At 48.4% G+C, this 18,205-nt stretch overlaps 5 protein-coding genes across 5 annotated transcripts; 4 read left to right on the forward strand and 1 right to left on the reverse strand.

The window, feature by feature from the left end:
• The first annotated feature begins 934 nt into the window (after positions 1-934).
• BC939DRAFT_449312 (uncharacterized protein) lies at positions 935-3,659 on the forward strand. The gene is made up of 4 exons (XM_051555366.1): positions 935-1,405; positions 1,527-1,592; positions 1,727-1,815; positions 1,905-3,659. Exons 1-4 carry the CDS (start codon positions 1,201-1,203, stop codon positions 3,246-3,248), a joined length of 1,704 nt encoding a protein of 567 aa, XP_051412954.1. The 5' UTR covers positions 935-1,200; the 3' UTR covers positions 3,249-3,659.
• A 391-nt stretch (positions 3,660-4,050) lies between these two features.
• BC939DRAFT_476528 (mitochondrial carrier domain-containing protein) lies at positions 4,051-5,612 on the forward strand (the record flags this gene model as incomplete). Its single annotated transcript, XM_051558603.1, has 3 exons — positions 4,051-4,798; positions 4,947-5,210; positions 5,356-5,612. 3 exons carry the CDS (start codon positions 4,051-4,053, stop codon positions 5,610-5,612), a joined length of 1,269 nt encoding a protein of 422 aa, XP_051412955.1.
• A 3,616-nt stretch (positions 5,613-9,228) lies between these two features.
• Positions 9,229-13,484, forward strand: BC939DRAFT_396404 (uncharacterized protein; the record flags this gene model as incomplete). The annotated part of the gene is made up of 8 exons (XM_051552293.1): positions 9,229-9,573; positions 9,659-9,963; positions 10,072-10,273; positions 10,392-11,112; positions 11,214-12,535; positions 12,647-12,843; positions 12,946-13,155; positions 13,256-13,484. 8 exons carry the CDS (start codon positions 9,229-9,231, stop codon positions 13,482-13,484), a joined length of 3,531 nt encoding a protein of 1,176 aa, XP_051412956.1.
• A 1,517-nt stretch (positions 13,485-15,001) lies between these two features.
• Positions 15,002-16,498, reverse strand: BC939DRAFT_396365 (uncharacterized protein; the record flags this gene model as incomplete). The annotated part of the gene is made up of 7 exons (XM_051552289.1): positions 15,002-15,031; positions 15,134-15,255; positions 15,358-15,558; positions 15,675-15,727; positions 15,829-15,835; positions 16,008-16,115; positions 16,351-16,498. The coding sequence occupies 7 exons, from the start codon at positions 16,496-16,498 to the stop codon at positions 15,002-15,004; spliced, it is 669 nt and encodes a 222-aa protein (XP_051412957.1).
• A 400-nt stretch (positions 16,499-16,898) lies between these two features.
• BC939DRAFT_385354 (uncharacterized protein) lies at positions 16,899-17,636 on the forward strand (the record flags this gene model as incomplete). The annotated part of the gene is made up of 4 exons (XM_051551806.1): positions 16,899-16,938; positions 17,115-17,183; positions 17,296-17,411; positions 17,520-17,636. Coding segments are annotated over 4 exons (342 nt in total), but the record flags the coding sequence as incomplete, so codon positions are not given.
• Positions 17,637-18,205: the final 569 nt, after the last annotated feature.

The raw sequence follows: 18,205 nt of genomic DNA on the forward strand, positions 1-18,205 counted from the left end.
CCTTTTTGTATCCATCCAGGTCCATAAGATGACATGTTGACGACAGGGAGCTTGGGTAACTGGGGGCGACAGGGGGAGGGGGGCCGAGGAGGATCGTATTGGGCGTACATGGAAGGTACCGATGCAGTCTAGTACAGTCCACGTAGAAAGTGAACCAGTGAGAAGAGGGCAGTGGCGAGGAAGGGGTGTATGTAGTCTACATTGCGCTGATTGGGCAAGGGCCTAGGGGAATTGTCTGCGCACGGAGCAACAGGGACGCGACGATCCAATCAGGAGCCAAGCGAGCATAAACTGAAACGGACACCAGAGGAGGACCGTCGAACATGAGTCCTTTTTTTTTTTTGGTATCTGTCTGCAGTCTATCTGTCATTCTAGTCTATCTATCATTCTATCTGTCAGTCCAGCTGCAGTCCATGTCTGGTCTGTATGCAGCAGGATACGCTTGCATGCATGCTTGCTTGTTTAATTGTATGGAAGGAAGGTATGGAGCGTGGCACCTTATATCCAAGCGTGGTGGGCAATAAAGGAAATGGATTATTCAGCGAGCTGTTAAGGGGAACATGAGACGGGGCATGTATATATACCAAGTACGAGTGCGAGTTACGAGTACGAGTTACGGGCACGGATACGAGTTGCGTGTCAATGAGGGAGAATGGGGGTGAGGATGCACATGTCTTTATCCAGACTGCGGCAGGGTGCCTGGGGAAGGCAGTATATAAATGTAAAAGTATATATTTAAATATGTGTGTGTAGCAGGAGATAGCGAGGCGAGGCGGTGGGCGGCATGGATGGATGGATGGGATGGGGCATGGCTGGGCGTGTGTCTGCGCAGTGCAGCGTCATATCGACCTTGTCTGGTTGAGAGTCTACTTCTGAGTGAGTGAATGGGGTGAGTGGGGGAGTATGTCCAACTGGCCTCCTCCCCTGGGCCGTCCTCCGATCGCTGTTATCTCCTTTCCGTCTTTATTTCCTTCGTATCCTTTGCTTCCTTTGTATCTTCCTTCCCTTGTATCTTCCTTCCTTCCTTCCCTTTCTCCACTGCCCACTGCCCACTGCCCCACTGTACAACAGCAAGCTGCATCCCCTCTGTATAACAAACACCAGTCATCCCATCCCATCCCATCCCTTCCCTTCCTTTCCCTTCCCTTGTATCCCACCTGTACTTATCCCATCTTCCTCCCCTCCACACTGATCATCCCAATGTCTCTCCAGCAGCACACCGACATGTACCCGCTCTCCCTCTCCGACACCGACTGGGCCCAGATCCTCAACAACAACAGGGACGCACAGGATCTGCTCTCCACCGCCATCGCCCACCACGACCAGTACCGCGAGGACGACCCCATCAAGCGCAAAGGCATCATCTCCCAGCTCCACAACAAGGCACCCAACAACCCCTCCCAGAGTAAGCACCCAACCAACCAACCAACCTGCCTACCGCCGTCCTATGGAATCCATATGATCCATATACATACATATATATCATACAAATATATATCTAACCATAACCTCTCGTCCTCCCACAGGCGACCTTAATGAAAGGAGCCTTGCGGATTCACAGCAGAACCACTCCGAGAATGACCACAGTTCTGGTGAGTCCCCTACCTCTGCCCTTCACTGCTGTTAAATGGCTTGGAGATATCTGCTGTGGAAAACAATGGTGTCAGCATAGGTGTTGATTCCCCTTTCCTTGCCATCCCTTTCTTTTACCTTCTGTCCGTGCCAGACGAAGGCCACTCGCCTGGCGAAGGAAAACCTGCCCCCAAGAAGGCTGGTCGCAAGCCCTTAACAACCGAGCCGACCAACAAACGAAAGGTACGTTTTACCCTTTACTCCAGTGCGTGCTAGTACTTCCTCCATTATAATCTGCTCACACAGCTGATATCCTCTATATCCCTCCCTAGGCGCAAAATAGGGCAGCACAGCGTGCGTTCCGTGACAGGAAGGAGCGGTATGTCAAGTCGCTGGAGGAACGCATAAAGGAGCTTGAAGAACTTAACCCTACCAAGACAGATTCAAAGCTTGCAGAGGAGAACATGAGCCTCAAAGTCCTCGTCCAAAAGCTCGAGACCGAAAACTACTTCCTCAAGGAGCAGGCCTTCACCTTCGACTTCCCCATCAGTCAGCCTGGTCTCTACGATGTCTCAAAAATAAGCCGCGATGGTCTCTTGAACTCCACTCACAACCAAGTCAACCCTAGCCCGGACCACTCCTCTTCAAGTCCGGCTTCACAGTCCATCGATACCGTCAGCAGCAAGAGCAGCGCCTCCCCAGCATCTGCTTCAACCAAACCCTTCCCGGGCAGTGTGGCTAAACCGCCCACATACGACCAACTGCCATGGTCACCCCCGTCGTCAGTCGGGGACAGTGTTCCTAACTCACCCCTGAATAGCGACCCTACGACACCAGAGCAGGAGAGTATTCATCAGCCCACATATACCGACAATGCAGGAGTCGTGCCCTCAAGGTTCCGTAACAGCTCGCCCGAGGAGATCGCGCTCTTTTCGTCCATCCTCGACGGGACCGGGAACACTGCCTCTGTCCTCCCCAGCACAAACCCTCAGCTGCAGCAGTCTACCCAAACCAAGGACGCCTTTGGTGCCTTTAACGCCACTGGCCAGCTGGGTCAATTCACTCAATCGGGCACACTGAGCGCAAGCAACGCCAGCCCAGCAAGCACATTAGCCGGTCTCTCGGAGCATAGTCCCTCGCCAACACTGGAGGATCTCGTCAACACTCCATTGTTCGGAGTGGCCGGGAACGTGCCGTTCACGCCCACGACAGCTAATATGTCGGTTCCTCCGCTGACGTTCGAGCAGACACAGGCCCTCTTCACCGACTTCCGCGATCCCTCGGACCCACGCGACTTCTATACCAACTTTGAGGACCCAATCGAGACTGCGTTTCCAGAGGACCCGATCGGTGGACTGTTCAACGACCAATTGCTCGACTACACCAGCATGTTCGCCAACGTTGCTACGACGCCCGCAAGGGAGGAGAGCCAAAAACTTTCCGACAAGTCGCAGACGTCAGCTGAGAAGCACATGCTACCCGCGCTTGAGGAGAATGAGAAGGCGATCCCTTGTCCGCAAGCTTGGGAGCACATTGCGAAGCATCCCAACTTTGATGATGCGGACATTGACGATCTGTGTATAGAGATGAAGTCGAAGGCCAAGTGCTCAGGGCATGGTCCTGTCATTCCAGTTTCGGAGGTCAACAAGCTGATGAACAGGCTGAATCAGGAGTAGAGGCGACAAAAAAGAAAAAAAGAAAAAAAAAGAAAAAAGGGTTAGCAGAAGACAAAAAAAAAGTCCGTTGCCCAGTAGCAGCAGATCTCTTTGTGCTCCAGTCTCGATTTCCTCAATTCATTTGTTTATCATTGTAGTTTTGCATTTGTTTTTCTTTCTTTATGGCATTCGAGCGCGTATGAAGGAGAGCAGGGCGGATATGGAGCCGATTCTTTTGGCTTTTTTGTTCCCCTTACGTTCTCTTCTTCACTCCTCCTGTAATCTCTCCCATTTTTCAAGTGTATTTCATATCTTACCAGTGTCTGCCAAATGTTCCTGGTTGCGCGCTGTGTACTCGTATTTTTACATTCCTATTGTATTTTCTCTGCTGGATAAAAAATATATATAAACATCTATATGTATTTTTATACACATCTGCTTCGGTTACTGGTTCAATACATGGTAGTGGTTCCAGATCGCTTGCAAGAAACAGCCTTGTTAGATTATGTGTTGTCAACGGTGACATTTTAGTTCCTAGTTCGTTCCTGGCAAAAAAGGGCCGGGTTGAATGTGGAGAAGCGAATCGAGTCGATCGATTGGAGAAGCACAAGAAAAAGGTTTTCTCATGGTTCGGCCCTGCACAACAAAAATCATCCGTGGCACGAAGCGGCGCAAAGGAGGACGAAGCGTGGGTAAAGAAAGAGGGGGAAAAAAAAGCTGCTTGTTGTTGGGTTGTTGCTGTTGTTGTTGTTCATCTCTGTTCCTCATCAGCAATCGTTTTCTTCCTCTTCTCTCCACTCTTTATTTTTCCCCACCCCACACTATGGCAACTCAGCTACCTCAGGAACAGGAACACGGCGCAGTCAGAAGCGGACAAATCTGGACGCCTGGCGAGGAACTTGCGGCAAAGTTGGTGTTTGGCGGTCTTGGGTGTATGATCGCGGTGGTGTTCACACACCCTGTGGATGTGATCAAAACACGGCTGCAGTTACAGGGTGAAGCCCAGGTTCAGATCCCTCATGCCCAAGTGCCGTTATCATCATCATCGCCAGGAGCCGCTTTATCAGGAGCAGGACGGATAAAAGGAATGTCGATGACATCGACATCGGTCCATTCTGCATTGTTGTCGTCTAGCTCGGGGTCTCACCTGGCGTTCTCGCCCACGGTTCCGGTTTCGAATACGATCCATCATCGTGATGCTGGGCTGCTTGTGCATGAGACCATGAAACCAGCAATGGCGACAACAGCGACAGCAGCGACAACAACGACATCGACAGCAGCAGCGGGGATGACCCCGTCAAGAACGCTGAAGCTGTTCCCGTTGCTGAGAGAGATCCAGCGGTCGGAGGGACCGCGGGTGTTCATGTCAGGACTGGGAGCGGCGGTGCTGAGGGAGAGTATCTATTCCACGATCCGGTTCGGGAGTTACGACCTGTTCAAGGGCATTTACAGTGGGATGGGTAGTGGAATGCGCGGGGGTGAGGAGACGACGACGGTCGTGAAATTGCTCTCTGGATTGACGAGCGGGATGATTGGGAGTGTTATTGCCAACCCTACAGATCTCATCAAAGGTCAGTCAGGAATGCAGTGTTTTTTTTTTTTTTTTTGTTTTTTTGTGTGTATGTGTGTACTCACTCTGCATCATGAATCATTCTTTCGTTAACTCGGCCTTTTATTTTTTTTTGGGTTCTCGATTCCACCTACATCCACACCATATAGTTCGGTTGCAGGCATACTGGCCCAGCGGCAAAGCGCGATACGCCTCCATTGCGGACGCATGCAAGTCCATCTACGTGGAGGAAGGTCTACCGGGACTGTATCGAGGTGTGGTGCCGACGGCCGCACGGGCGATGGTCGTTACGGCCTCGCAATTGGCCTCGTACGACACGACGAAGCATTGGCTCCTGAGGTTGAGGGACCGAAATGGCGAGGCTCCTTTCCGGGAGGGTTACTTGACACATTTCTGTGCCAGCGTTGTTGCAGGTAAGGAAGAGGGGCATCTTATTCGGATACGCAAAAAAGGAACTTGCTGTTTGTTCTTTTTCTTGTTCTTTGTTGTTGTTGCTATGGGATGTTGACTTGGATTCTACCACCTCCAAAAAAAAAAAAAAAAAAAAAAAAAAACTAGGACTTGTGTGCTCGATCTCGACATCCCCGATCGACACGGTGAAGGTGCGATATATGAACCAGCATTTCAGTGCGAGTGGACAGGGGGCGCTCTACAAGTCTGCACTGGACTGTGCGATCAAGACGGTTCAACGCGAGGGACCCTTGGCCCTGTATAAGGGCTTCTTGATGTGCTGGCTTCGTCTGGGCCCGCATACGATGCTCTCGTTGATGATCTTTGAGAAGCTCAGGAGCTTTGTTGGCTTGAATCCGGTTTAGACTAGCTGGCTGCCTGGTGGAACGTGCAATCAAATAAAAATAAAATAAAAATAAAAGTAAAAGTTCGTATGCTTCCTTGTGCGTGCGCTCGTGTCGAAAGGAGTGGTGGGGGGAGGGATGCTTAAATACCTTATAGAATCGTGAACTCATCCATCAATGGAGAGGTTCGTTCGAACCAAGGTCATCTGCTGCCTTTTGGCTTTATGAGATTTTGCTTGTATCTACCGCAGCGGAAGGCCATGGGGTCTGGTTAAGATTACGCCCGGGTCGGGGATCTTTAGAAGTACACCATTGGCGAAGATGTATTACTGGAAAGAGTGAACGGTGGTCCAATGAGATCTTTTTTTGAAGGATCATTGTTTGAAGGATCTTATTAGGTCGCATGATAACCATTTCTGTGTTGACGGAATTGCAATGAGTGTCAAGGGCTCTTCGTATCATTTACACAGGGCCTCTAAACTCAACACATCCTGATTAGCGCGCATTTCGATCATAACCTCAATGACATAGCTTTATTAAAGCCATAAATAATTTGATCCGCAACCCTCAGTTAATAGTGTTGGGAACTGGAAGATCTTGGAATTTAGATGTATGGGATGTATTGACTTGAATCGCTAAGAATAAAAATAAAGAAATCCGGCATTGTTTCATGAAATATGTAATGGGCATGGATAACGGCCCTTGGGACGACAGCGTGTCCTCACTTTCTGTGCTACAAAAACAAATCTCAAAAAACTCTTCAAGGGAGACAAATTATCTTGGCTAGCGCTACTCCCACTTTCAGATGAAGAATTTCGTTTGCGCCAGAAGGGTTTTACCATCTCCGTATTCACCAAAGTTTTCTGTGGTATCTCTCAGGCCTCGCGTATTCGCTGGAGACCTTGTCTTGGAGCGCGCGAAATGCTTGTAGGCGAAGTAGCCTACGGATCACTTCTAAACGCCCGAGACGCGCCATGGTCCACCGACAAAATTGGTGCTCAGATTTCAATTCTACATGCCCTCGCTTGCGCCGGCAAGTCACCCCAAGCAGCTATTGTAGACACCGTTAACAACTGGATTGTCATTGTTATAACCTGATGAACGAGTTTTTATGGTCCGAGTAGATACGATCGCAGCCAAGCGTATGAGGAAAAGATCAAAGACGCTGATGGGGTGTTTATACTGAGCACGGTCTAGAATCCTTCCTACTATAGATTAGGTATCGCGGGGTAACAATACTCGCCTTTATAAGGAAGCATTTCTGATCAACACAGTTTTTTCCCTGGCGTCAAATAGGGCTCTGCTGCAGCGGGAATGCCAATATTGAGAAAACACCAACTTATCAATCATTTCCCTGGCTCGTGCGTTGCGCATGGACGATTGAAAAAAGGAGCTGTTCAGTAGAAATTTTGTCGTCTAGAGCCCGTAAGGATGAAGGACTATGCTTCCAGGTTTATCATGCAATAACTAGGTGTTGCACTCTGAAACATGATGGGCTAGCATTAACCACGGTAAGAATAGAGAAACGATAGTCACGGATGATGAATCTATTCGACGATAACCAGAAGGTCCAGCGAGACTGAAATTGCGTTTGTGGTCCGATGTTCAAGAATTCCCCCTGCCTGAAGTGGCCATATTGATAGCCTTTAGCAGGTCTGGTGCATTAATGATAGGCAGGATGAAACCAACACTTGGAGCGCCCTACGAATATAACTTGAGGTACGCAACGAGTATCATTGGAGATAAAATAGGGTGCTATAATATCGGCAGGAGGATGCAGCTCTTCATTACACTGCGCATGATGAGCGCGAAGTAGAAAGTAGCGAGCAAAGATCATAACTACAATTAAACGGCCTATTTGTGAACCCAAACCAGTAGAAAAAAAGGCTTTTGTTAGGGGACTGATAGTATGCCTGCCAGGCCCACTATCAGAGTCTGCTGTCAACATGGAGCTCCAGTTCAGCAAATCGTCGATCGATATTGTTATGTTCTCGATAGATATCTGTCAACTGGAATAGCCTGTACAGATATAGTCAGCACGTTCATGCTGCACTGTGCGTCACGATGTGAGGATTGGCAGAGTGATTTCTGGATAGCCCATATATCAGCTTGCTGTACAAGAACGTCCCTGCCTAGATGGCTTCCCGAACTCATATTTTAACTCTAATGGCGATGCGACCCTGTTGTATTTGGAGCTTTGACAGGAAGAGGCGGACAAAATTGATATCGAGCACAAGGCCTTTGCTATCCGAAATATGAAGCAAGGTGAATGTAAGCCCCTGAGAAGCTGCTTTATTCAATAAAGCGCATCAAGAGAACCAGAGTACAAGAAGCAATGAATGAACGGATGAGGAGGGGCAGCTATAGGAATATACAATTACTCCCTCTTTTTTTATCTAGTACCAGGACCTTACAGTCGTATTGGAATATGTCCGATTTTCGTATTACCCTGTCGATATCTGTGCAAGAGAATTGAACCTCCTATGGAGTTGTCTTGACGAAAGAAGAACGCTCGAACAAGCATCTAGTAAGAGGTCTGCATGCAGAGGTACTGCGTCTGCATCTGCATTTTCCAGGCATAGCCACCTCGACAGGTTTACATTGAGCGAGGATTCAAAGAATCCATTGCCTTACAACGGCGTTCTCGTCCGGAGTGTGCAGTGCCACAAGTTTAACTCATGTAAAGTTCAGCATACCGATCGCGTTCCTGTGGAGTGCTAGGCAGCATGCCATGCGTAGATTGATATTGAAGACACATGAGCCCTTTCAAATGACGGACAGGGGTACCGGTGTGATGGATTAATCTGGCGCTAGCGTTGTCTATGTCGCCTTGAACTACGATAAATCCAAACACAAAATGAGATATAAATACACGTCGCCGCCGTTTTCACGGGTATCTTGAGCGGTAGACTTGTAGGTGGGGTGAAAACGTGGTGTACGAGATTGAGCGCGTGTTGTTCGTTGGATCTGAGGTAAGGACTGCAAATGACCGGTGCAGAAAGGGCTCTTCAGGACAACACGCGCAGTGTCTTCTTTTTACCAGAGATGCTCAACTCTGCGATCGCAAGCTGACGTTTGACCTTTCACTCGTCTTGCACGCGAGTTGTTGACAGCAAAGTATATACACATCGGCGAAGAGATCCATATGTATTATTCAATCAGCTTCATTTCAAACCCAATTGTGTTGTGTGATGAAATAAGCTCTTGAGTCGTGCAGTATTTTTTTCAATCCAGGTACCAACCGATTGCCCTTTGCCCAGGGGCACTCACCACCCACCACAGCTTTCTCATCATCCCTCATCATCATCCCTCATTATCATCCCTCATCATCATCATCATCCTTCACCTTTTCATCCCTCTTTCTCTTTTTCATCATCCTTTTGCCCCTGCAGCAGTACCCCCCCTCATCTCAGATCCCTCTCCCTGATATACATCCTCTCCTTGCCCTCGCATCTATCTCTCCCACACACTCCTTCTCACTCTCTCGTTCCCATTTCAGACCTCACCCCACACCGCCTGATTACAACAACAAAAAAAGAAACAGCTCCCCCTCTGAGCCATGCGTGGACACTCCTCCAAGGAGTATTCCGACATGAACATCCCGCTGACCTCGGCCGAGGACCAGTATGTCTTCGATATGAGCAGCCAAAACAACAGCAACGCCAGTCTGCACTCACGCTACCCGCCCGACTCGCCTGGTATCAACCCCACCCCATCCTCCGCTGCAGACAAGCACAGGGTCCACAAGCCGCCCTCAGCCTTCAGGTCCTTCATCGCTAACTTCACGGGAGGATCATCCGCCAACCAGGAAGGCATTCGTGTTATCTATCTCAACAATCCCGAGCGCAACAGCCAGTCAAAGTATCTGCACAATCGTATTTCCACATCAAAGTATAACTATTTGACCTTCCTGCCAAAGTTTCTCTATGAGCAATTTTCGAAATACGCCAACGTCTTTTTCCTTTTTACCGCATGCATCCAGGTAAGGAGGCTTTCCTCGCGAAAGAAACTGCCTGCCATGCTCATGGATGACAATGAGATTCTAACCAGGCTCTTCTATTCAAAAGCAAATCGAGGGTGTGTCACCCACTTCACGATACACAACAGCTGTGCCACTGGTGCTCGTCTTGTTTGCAACGGCTGTCAAGGAGGTCATGGAGGACTATAAGCGCCATGCATCCGACAGTGAAACAAACGCTCGCCTCTCCAAGGTGTTGCAGGGAAACACATTTGTGTCCAGGGCATGGCATTCAATCAGGGTCGGTGATATTATTCGAGTCGAGGGAGGCGAGCCCTTTCCTGCAGATCTGGTGCTGCTGAGCTCATCCGAGCCAGAGGGCATGTGCTACATCGAAACTAGCAACTTGGACGGGTAAGGAACATGCGAACTTGAAGGCCAACTTTAGAAATTTATTTTGGCGGCAATGGATATCGATAGTATCGGCGATATTAACACTTCTTTATTGGTATGGACACTTAGAGAGACGAACTTGAAGATCAAGCAGGCGCTGCCAGAGACCGCCAAGCTAATTACTCCACTAGATGTGTCCCAAATTGGCGGATGCATTCGCTCAGAACAGCCCAACAACAGTCTCTACACCTTTGAAGGTACCCTACTTATGAATGGCACCCAAGGACACCCCAAGGAGTTGCCTCTGGATCCGACCCAAGTTCTTCTCAGAGTAATGACTTCCGCATATTGAATGCACTTTCCCGTTCGGCTGGTCTCTGAAACATACGTCACCTATTGTTAGCACTCGAATACTAATCTAATATCGTTCGACACGGTCGATATCTTAGGGAGCACAACTTCGCAACACCAACTGGATCTATGGAGTGGTTGTCTTCACAGGACACGAGTCCAAGTTGATGCGCAATGCCTCTGCGACACCGATCAAACGCACCTCTGTGGAGAAAATGACCAACGTCCAGATCGTCTTCTTGTTCGGCATCCTCTTGGCAATGTCTCTGGCCAGTGCTGTCGGCAACATGGTCATCACCAACAAGAACATTGCTCAGCTCTCCTATCTCGAACTCACTGAATCTTCATGGTCGGATTTTGGACTCAGCATCCTTACCTTCCTAATTCTCTACAACAACTTGATCCCTATCAGTTTAATGGTCACCATGGAGGTCGTCAAGTTTTGGCAGGCGCAGCTCATCAACGCGGATCTGGACATGTACTACGAAAAGACCGATACTCCTGCGCTCGCCCGAACTTCGTCCCTGGTGGAGGAGCTTGGACAGATCGAGTACATTTTCTCCGACAAGACTGGAACACTGACATGCAATGAGATGGAGTTTCGCCAGTGTTCAATTGCTGGCCTGGCCTATGCGGATGTGATTGAAGACGGAAAGCAAGCGCGAGTTGAGGACGGAATGGAAGTTGGTATTCATGATTTCAAGCAAATGAACGCCAATCTTCGCAACCATCCCACCAGCAATGTCATTGACGAGTTTTTGACGCTGCTGGCAGTCTGTCATACCGTCATTCCCGAACGACAGGAGAGCAATCCTACAGGTACACGAATCTGGACAAAAATGAATTGGTTATAATATTTCTGTACCTTTGCTAGGGTCCGCATTACTGACGCTTTGAATAATATTTTGCTTCAATAACAGAAATCGTATATCAGGCATCGTCGCCCGACGAGGGAGCACTTGTCTCTGGAGCGGCAGACCTGGGATACAAATTCACGACTCGCAGACCCCGATCTGTTAATATCCAGGTCGGACGAAATGAGCTGGAGTATGAGATTCTGTGTGTGTGCGAGTTCAACTCGACTCGCAAGCGCATGTCGACTATCGTTCGTGGACCAGATAGGAAAATTAAGCTGTATTGCAAGGGCGCTGACACTGTCATCTTGGAGCGCTTGGGGTCTGAGAACGAGTTTGTGGATGCGACTATGCAGCACCTGGAGGATTACGCCACAGAGGGTCTCCGTACATTGTGTGTTGCTATGAGGGAGATTCCTGAGAAGGAGTATCAGAACTGGAGCCAGATTTACGACCGCGCGTCTACTACCATCCAGAATCGATCTGAGGAACTTGATAAGGCTGCTGAGTTGATTGAGAAGAATCTGTTCCTCCTCGGCGCCACTGCCATTGAGGACAAGCTTCAGGACGGAGTCCCCGAGACGATCCATACGCTGCAACAGGCCGGTATCAAGGTCTGGGTCTTGACTGGAGACCGACAGGAGACCGCAATCAACATCGGATACAGCTGCAAGTTGATCCAGGAGGACATGTCGTTGATCATCTGTAACGAGCAGACACACTGGGAGACCAAGGAGTTTTTGGAGACCAAGGTCAAGGCCATCAAATCGACTATGCAGCGCGGTGACGATATCGAGCCCTTGGCGCTCATTATTGACGGCAAGTCGCTTGGATTCGCGCTGGAGAAGGATATCGAGAAGACCTTTTTAGAGCTGGCTGTCCTATGCAAGGCCGTCGTTTGCTGCCGTGTGTCTCCATTGCAGAAGGCCCTGGTGGTGAAACTGGTCAAGCGTAACTTGAACTCGATCCTGTTGGCTATCGGAGACGGCGCCAATGATGTCTCCATGATTCAAGCTGCTCACGTTGGCGTCGGTATCTCTGGATTGGAGGGTCTCCAGGCTGCCCGCAGTGCTGATTTTGCCATTTCTCAGTTCCGTTACTTGAAGAAGCTGCTCTTGGTCCACGGTGCATGGAGTTATCAACGCCTCAGCAAGTTGATCTTGTTCAGTTTCTACAAGAACATTTGTTTGTATACCACGCAGTTTTGGTATGCGTTCTACAACGGTTTCTCAGGCCAGACCGTCTACGAATCCTGGACGATCTCTCTTTTTAACATTGCATTGACTGTGCTGCCGCCGCTGTCGCTTGGTATCTTTGACCAGTATGTCAGCGCCAGGATGTTGGACCGCTATCCACAGATGTACATGCTCGGACAAAAGAGTGAATTCGTAAGTGAAATGCCTGCATTGCATTGTGCCGATACGTGGATTTATCTGTCATCATGAAAGCGTATTTAACATACCTTCTTTTTTTTTTTTTTTTTTTTTTCTGATCCGCAGTTCAACGTCAGGACATTCTGGGGATGGGCAAGCAATGCGATATACCATTCTGTCATCCTCTTCTTCGCGGTCTCTTCCATTTTCCAGTTCGACTTGATCATGACCAATGGCACAGTCGGAGGAGCATGGTTGATGAGTGTCACCCTTTACACAGCTGTGCTAGCAACCGTACTTTTGAAGGCGGCACTGATTACAGAGTAAGTTATCGCCAATTGTCGTTTCAGAGTCTTTCAGATCTCATCTTGCTTTTCCATTTGACCACTCACTCACCCATATGTATTCCGCTTTCTTTCTGCTAGTCTTTGGAACAAGTACGCATACATCTCCATCCCTGGATCGATGATCTTTTGGATGGGATTCTTCCCTCTCTTCGCCATTGTTGGTGCCAAAGTGGGATTGACGCTCGAGTACTTTGGCATTGTTGGACCCCTATACAGTCAGCCGGTTTTCTGGTTGACAATTATTCTGTTACCTATCTTCTGCAACCTACGAGACTTTACATTCAAATAGTAAGTTCCTTCAGTGTCATTGGTTTTTTTTTTTTTTTTTCTTGGCGGCGGCGCACTAACCACACTTTCCACCATATATCCCTTTATCGCCATGAAATAGCATGAAGAGGACATTCTTTCCGAAGACGTACCACTATGTCCAGGAGATTCAGAAACTCAACATTCCGGATTACAGACCAAGAATGGAGCGCTTCCGCAAGGCTGTTCACAAAGTCAGGAATATCCAGCGACTGCGTCGCAACCGCGGATTTGCGTTCTCGCAAAACGAATCCGGCACGGCTCGTTTGGTGCGGGCTTATGATACCACGGCGCAGAAGCCCCGAGGATGATAGTCTTGTAGATTGGAATAACACGTCGATGCATACTTGTAATTTCGAATGGATATCTAGAACCATAAAATTTTCTTCCTTCTCTTTGCCATTCATGGTGCCAAATGCGGGATTGGATCGTGAGTACTATGACATTGCCGGTCCGCTGGCTTTGGAGAAGGGGGAGGGCAGCTCGTCATCTGGCTGACCATTGTGCTCTCGCCCGCGCTCCGCAATCTACCTTACACTAGTAAATCATGGTGGTATGTGTCCACATTGATTGCGCATGTCCACTCAAAAGTGACTAAATGAGCAGACACCAACACTTACTGTCTGCGCGTAAAATTGTGTAAGTTGAAGAAAGTGCCTTTGTAGTACTGCCGAAGTGTGCGTTGACCTGGATCTCCGAAGAAAGATCGGCGCAAATTTGCAAGCGTTGAATTTATTGTCTTGGTTTTCTACGACTCACTTGACAGATATTTGGGCCAGAGTTGAGATGACTCGCGATTCGTATTTCCTTGGATACCATGGACCGGAACACTCATAGGCCTTGAAAAAAAGGTAGACAAATATGCAGACGCGGACGTGGGATAAAACGCGTAAAAAAAGAAAACGCGTCAGACTATACACTCGCGACCAACAATGAAAGTAAACACAGATACGCGCGGTCGTGCAGTTGTGGTTGTTGCCTCGGATATGGTTCACAAAGGGCGGCTACAAGCAGTGTTAGTGATCGCCACAGGTCAGTTTCATCTATGATTACCCACACTTCCGAATGAACAAAGTAAAGAGTCAGGTGCGATCTTTTTGGCGCAATAGCATCCACAAGCACCACACCTCGCTGACCTCTGCGCAAGCCTTTTCAGTGGCAACCTGGGACCTACTCCTCTCCTATTATTGCTCGCTCTCTCTCTCTCATTCTGCCTATGTAGCACTTTGTTATACCTATCTGTCCTCACTCTTCGCTTTATATATCTTATCCCACCCTACAAATATGATCGCTTTACGATGTAAGGTCATTTTCCAAGTCCTGTTCTACAACCAAGGCCCCCTAGCACTTTGTTACTAACACGTATTCTCGACCCGTGTTTCTCAGTTATGCCCCATACAAGCAGCACACGATCGCTTGTCTGTCAAGAGGTCACTTATGCTAACAACACCGGGAGCTGCACCCGTTTTCCCGACACTCGCACATGCGTCAATGTCAGCGGTGCACAAAGAATCACCTATCGTTGTGTTCCCAACAATCAAGCCTCTACAACAGTCGGTACAGGCATTGATGAGAACGGCGTCACTGCTGCACCTATCTATGAATGCACCATCAAGAGGTGTCCGAATAAATTTTCTGCCTCTGCTCAACATGCCAAAGCGACATCAAAAGCCGGATGGGCCGTTTTGGCTTTGGCCATGTTGTCAGCCATCCATGTTGTATATTATTGAATACAACACGACAGAGTCCAAAGCAAGTGACCGGACGATCGTGTTGAATTTATTGAAAACCCGGATGCTTGAGATGGCAGTGGTTTTGCAGCTATAGTTTACCTGTTGCTGACGACCAGCTCCAAGAACTGTGGCAGCAAAAGTGAATAGAGCAGATTACAAGGGTGAGTTGACCATAATAAAATTTCATTCGACAGGGACAAGCAAAAAATAAAGACAACACCACATACCTGCTCGTAGCCAATAGTGGCGTATCCCTTCTTCTCCGTGTCGATTCTCATGAATGCATCCGTCAAACTCTTGACGGTGACCGCAATCTGCACAAAGTTATCGAACGAGACATCGCCGCGACCTAATTGGCAGTGTTATAAAATAAAAAAAATCAATAGACATTGTAAGTTCAAGTGATCAATTGACCCTTCTTTTTCTGCTGCTGTGCTATCTTTAGGCTTACCATTTTTGTCGTATTTCTTGATGAGAAGTTTCAAAAAGTTGTCCGAGAGATGGTAACCGAACGAGCGCATGGCGGTCCTGAGCTCATCAAAGTCGATCGATCCGCTTTGGTCCCGGTCAAAGGCTCTGAAGCAAGCACGCCATTCCTCGATGTACTTCCACAGACCTGAGAACTCGGCAAAGTTGATCTGTCCAGAGTTGTCTAGTCAGAGGGTAGGGCAAAAGCGTGGGAAAATAACAAAGACGCAGGGGCCTTAGAAAGGGATGATGCAAAGCAGGAGGCATTCTAATGGGCTAAGGGCCTGGATTCCAACTCACCGGTGTCGAACATGTTCATCATCAGACGGACGGTCTCGTAGTTGAAGGGGCTCCTGTTACAGCGGAAACAAAGTGGACGTTCGTAGTAAGAACCATGCTATCATTGGGAACATTCCATTGATGAAGGAGTAGCAGGCATTTAATGCAGTCGTACCAATCACCTATAAGGTATCAAACAGGTCAATTGATAGGGGATGGGAGTTAATATCACAGAAGACGTCGTTTGACCCTTGAAGATAATGTGTTTGGCAATGACAAAACACACACACACACACACACACAAAAAGAAAAAAAAGAGGAGAACATAGCGTGTTATAAGTGCTATAATCTTACCATTGATCAATGCCCTCTGAAGTTCCTCCGTACTGAGCTGTCCGGACCTGTCCGCGTCGACCGCATCGAACCACTGACGAAGACTTGCCTCAGGGCTGCTTTGAGTGGCTATGTGAGATTTTTCGACACAGCCATGGAAGATGGTCAGCGACAAATACAAACACACGACCAAGACGATTGAGCCAGCTAATAAAGAAAAAAGTCGCTAAGAATGCGGAAGGACATTTACTATATTGCTGCTGGTAGTTGACGGCTTGCTGGTATTGCTGGTTGTACGGGCCGTGCTGCTGCTGCTGCTGCTGTGGCGGCGGCTGTTGCTGCGGCGGCTGTTGCTGTTGTTGACCGTATTGCTGCTGTCCGTAGCCTTGCTGTCCGTAGCCCTGTTGCTGTTGGCCGTATGGCTGCTGACCATATGGCTGCTGTCCATAGCCTTGTTGCTGTTGGCCGTAAGGCTGCTGCTGGTACCCGCCGTATCCCTGGTTGTATGACATTTTGGTGGCGGAGGAAGGTGGATGAGAGATGAGAGATGAGAAAAAGAAAGATGGATGGAGAAGAAAAAAGAAGGTCGTCCTTCTTGTCCTCGGAATAAAGTCAGGAGGGAAGGGAGTGAGCGATCGCATCATCAGCCCAAAGAGAACATCACCGCGCATGGGAATAAATATCGAATTGTAGAGGAGAACCGTCTATTCGAATAGCTTGCGCCGTAAGCTACATCCCCAGGACGAAGCATCCATCCATCCCGCAGACGACAAGACCACACCCAGAGACATAGGAATCTAATCACTAGAAACAACCGCAAAACAGCCAACGCAGCCCAAAGCCTCGATCGATCCCTCATCACAACACCAACATCGACGAGCAACAGCAAGGACCACCATGGACAGCTTTCAGATCTTTACTACATCCACCAGTCTGGTGGACAGTGTCGACAGTACGTGTATTTGCTGACAACTGTCCTTTTCTTTAGCCGATAATGTCGTTTACTGGAAAACCAGGCGTTGCTAGCATGTCTCGGCGCTGTTCTATCGCCTGGATACCATGTCTACCAGAGGCTGCTGGACCCTTGATCAGCTATGCTAACACAATATGTCTCTATACTCATGATAGAGAAGCTGCTGGTCGTGCTCAGGGACGGGCGAAAGCTCATTGGGATCCTGCGCTCCTTTGATCAATTCGGTATGCTGGCTTACACTCAATTACACTGGATCTGCGTTCCTTACTCGGCTTGGGACATGTGTTGGATGAGTGGTTCTGACGCCTTGTTGTTCATATCGCCGGCCTTGTATAGCAAATCTGGTTTTACAGGACACAATCGAGAGGATATATGTCGGCGATACCTATGGCGATATTCCCCGAGGAATCTTTATCATCCGTGGCGAGAACGTTGTTCTTCTGGGCGAAATTGTAAGCGACTTGACACTTCCTCTGTATATTTCTTTTTGTTGGACATTGAAACATGGAGCATCGACGAACGCTAATCGCTCGTTGTTATTTTGGTATAAAAAAAATCAGGATGAGGACAAGGAGGACGAGTTGCCATTACGTGAGGTGCCTGTGGAGGAAGTTCTTCAGATCCAGCGCGAGGAAATGGAGGCCAAGGTCAAACGGGAAAAGACAAAGCATAGACTGCTTAGTGAACAAGGCTTCTCTGTCGATGTAGCCGAGTTTGGAGAGATGTATTAGAAGCACCTGGACATCTCGATCGGAGCCTACCTTCCTTTTTTTTTTTTTTTTTTTTTGAAACATTGGACACTGTCATAATAATCAAAAAAGCATGATCAAACCAACTATACAAAGGCTATATGAAAGCCATTTAATGCGGGCGATATATCGCGAGTTGGCGATGGTCTAGTAATAACAGCTAAAGAACGCAAGGATGGTGTCGCGTCAACGGCGAATGGAATAAGATACGCTAGGAGATACAGGCGGCGAGCAACAGCAGCAGTGCATGGGCTCATTCGTGTACACATTGCAAGATATGAGCTCATGAACGCGAAGGAATATTGGTTAGGCCACAGCCCTCCCTGAAGAATAGAGACGAGACATAAGGGAGGGACAGCACTCGGCGATGTCTCTGAAAGACCAGGACATGAACCGTACATGAATGTGGAGCACTTTAAAATAGAGTTTTATGAGATCGACGCGCTACTTCCTAAACTGCTATCAGAGGCGAGAAACACTCGCTCGAAGAAAACTAA

The sequence above is a fragment of the Gamsiella multidivaricata genome, assembly GCF_025024155.1.
Source record: "Gamsiella multidivaricata strain RSA 2152 chromosome Unknown BC939scaffold_27, whole genome shotgun sequence".
In the NCBI taxonomy this organism is placed as follows: Eukaryota; Fungi; Mortierellomycota; class Mortierellomycetes; order Mortierellales; family Mortierellaceae; genus Gamsiella; species Gamsiella multidivaricata.

Excerpts from the sequence above, each read along its gene's own strand:
- BC939DRAFT_449312 (XM_051555366.1), top strand. The coding sequence starts at position 1,201 with ATGTCTCTCCAGCAGCACACCGACATGTACCCGCTCTCCCTCTCCGAC. Across the intron at positions 1,406-1,526 it reads ACCCAACAACCCCTCCCAGA|GCGACCTTAATGAAAGGAGC; the intron begins GTAAGCACCCAA and ends GTCCTCCCACAG. Across the intron at positions 1,593-1,726 it reads CGAGAATGACCACAGTTCTG|ACGAAGGCCACTCGCCTGGC; the intron begins GTGAGTCCCCTA and ends TGTCCGTGCCAG.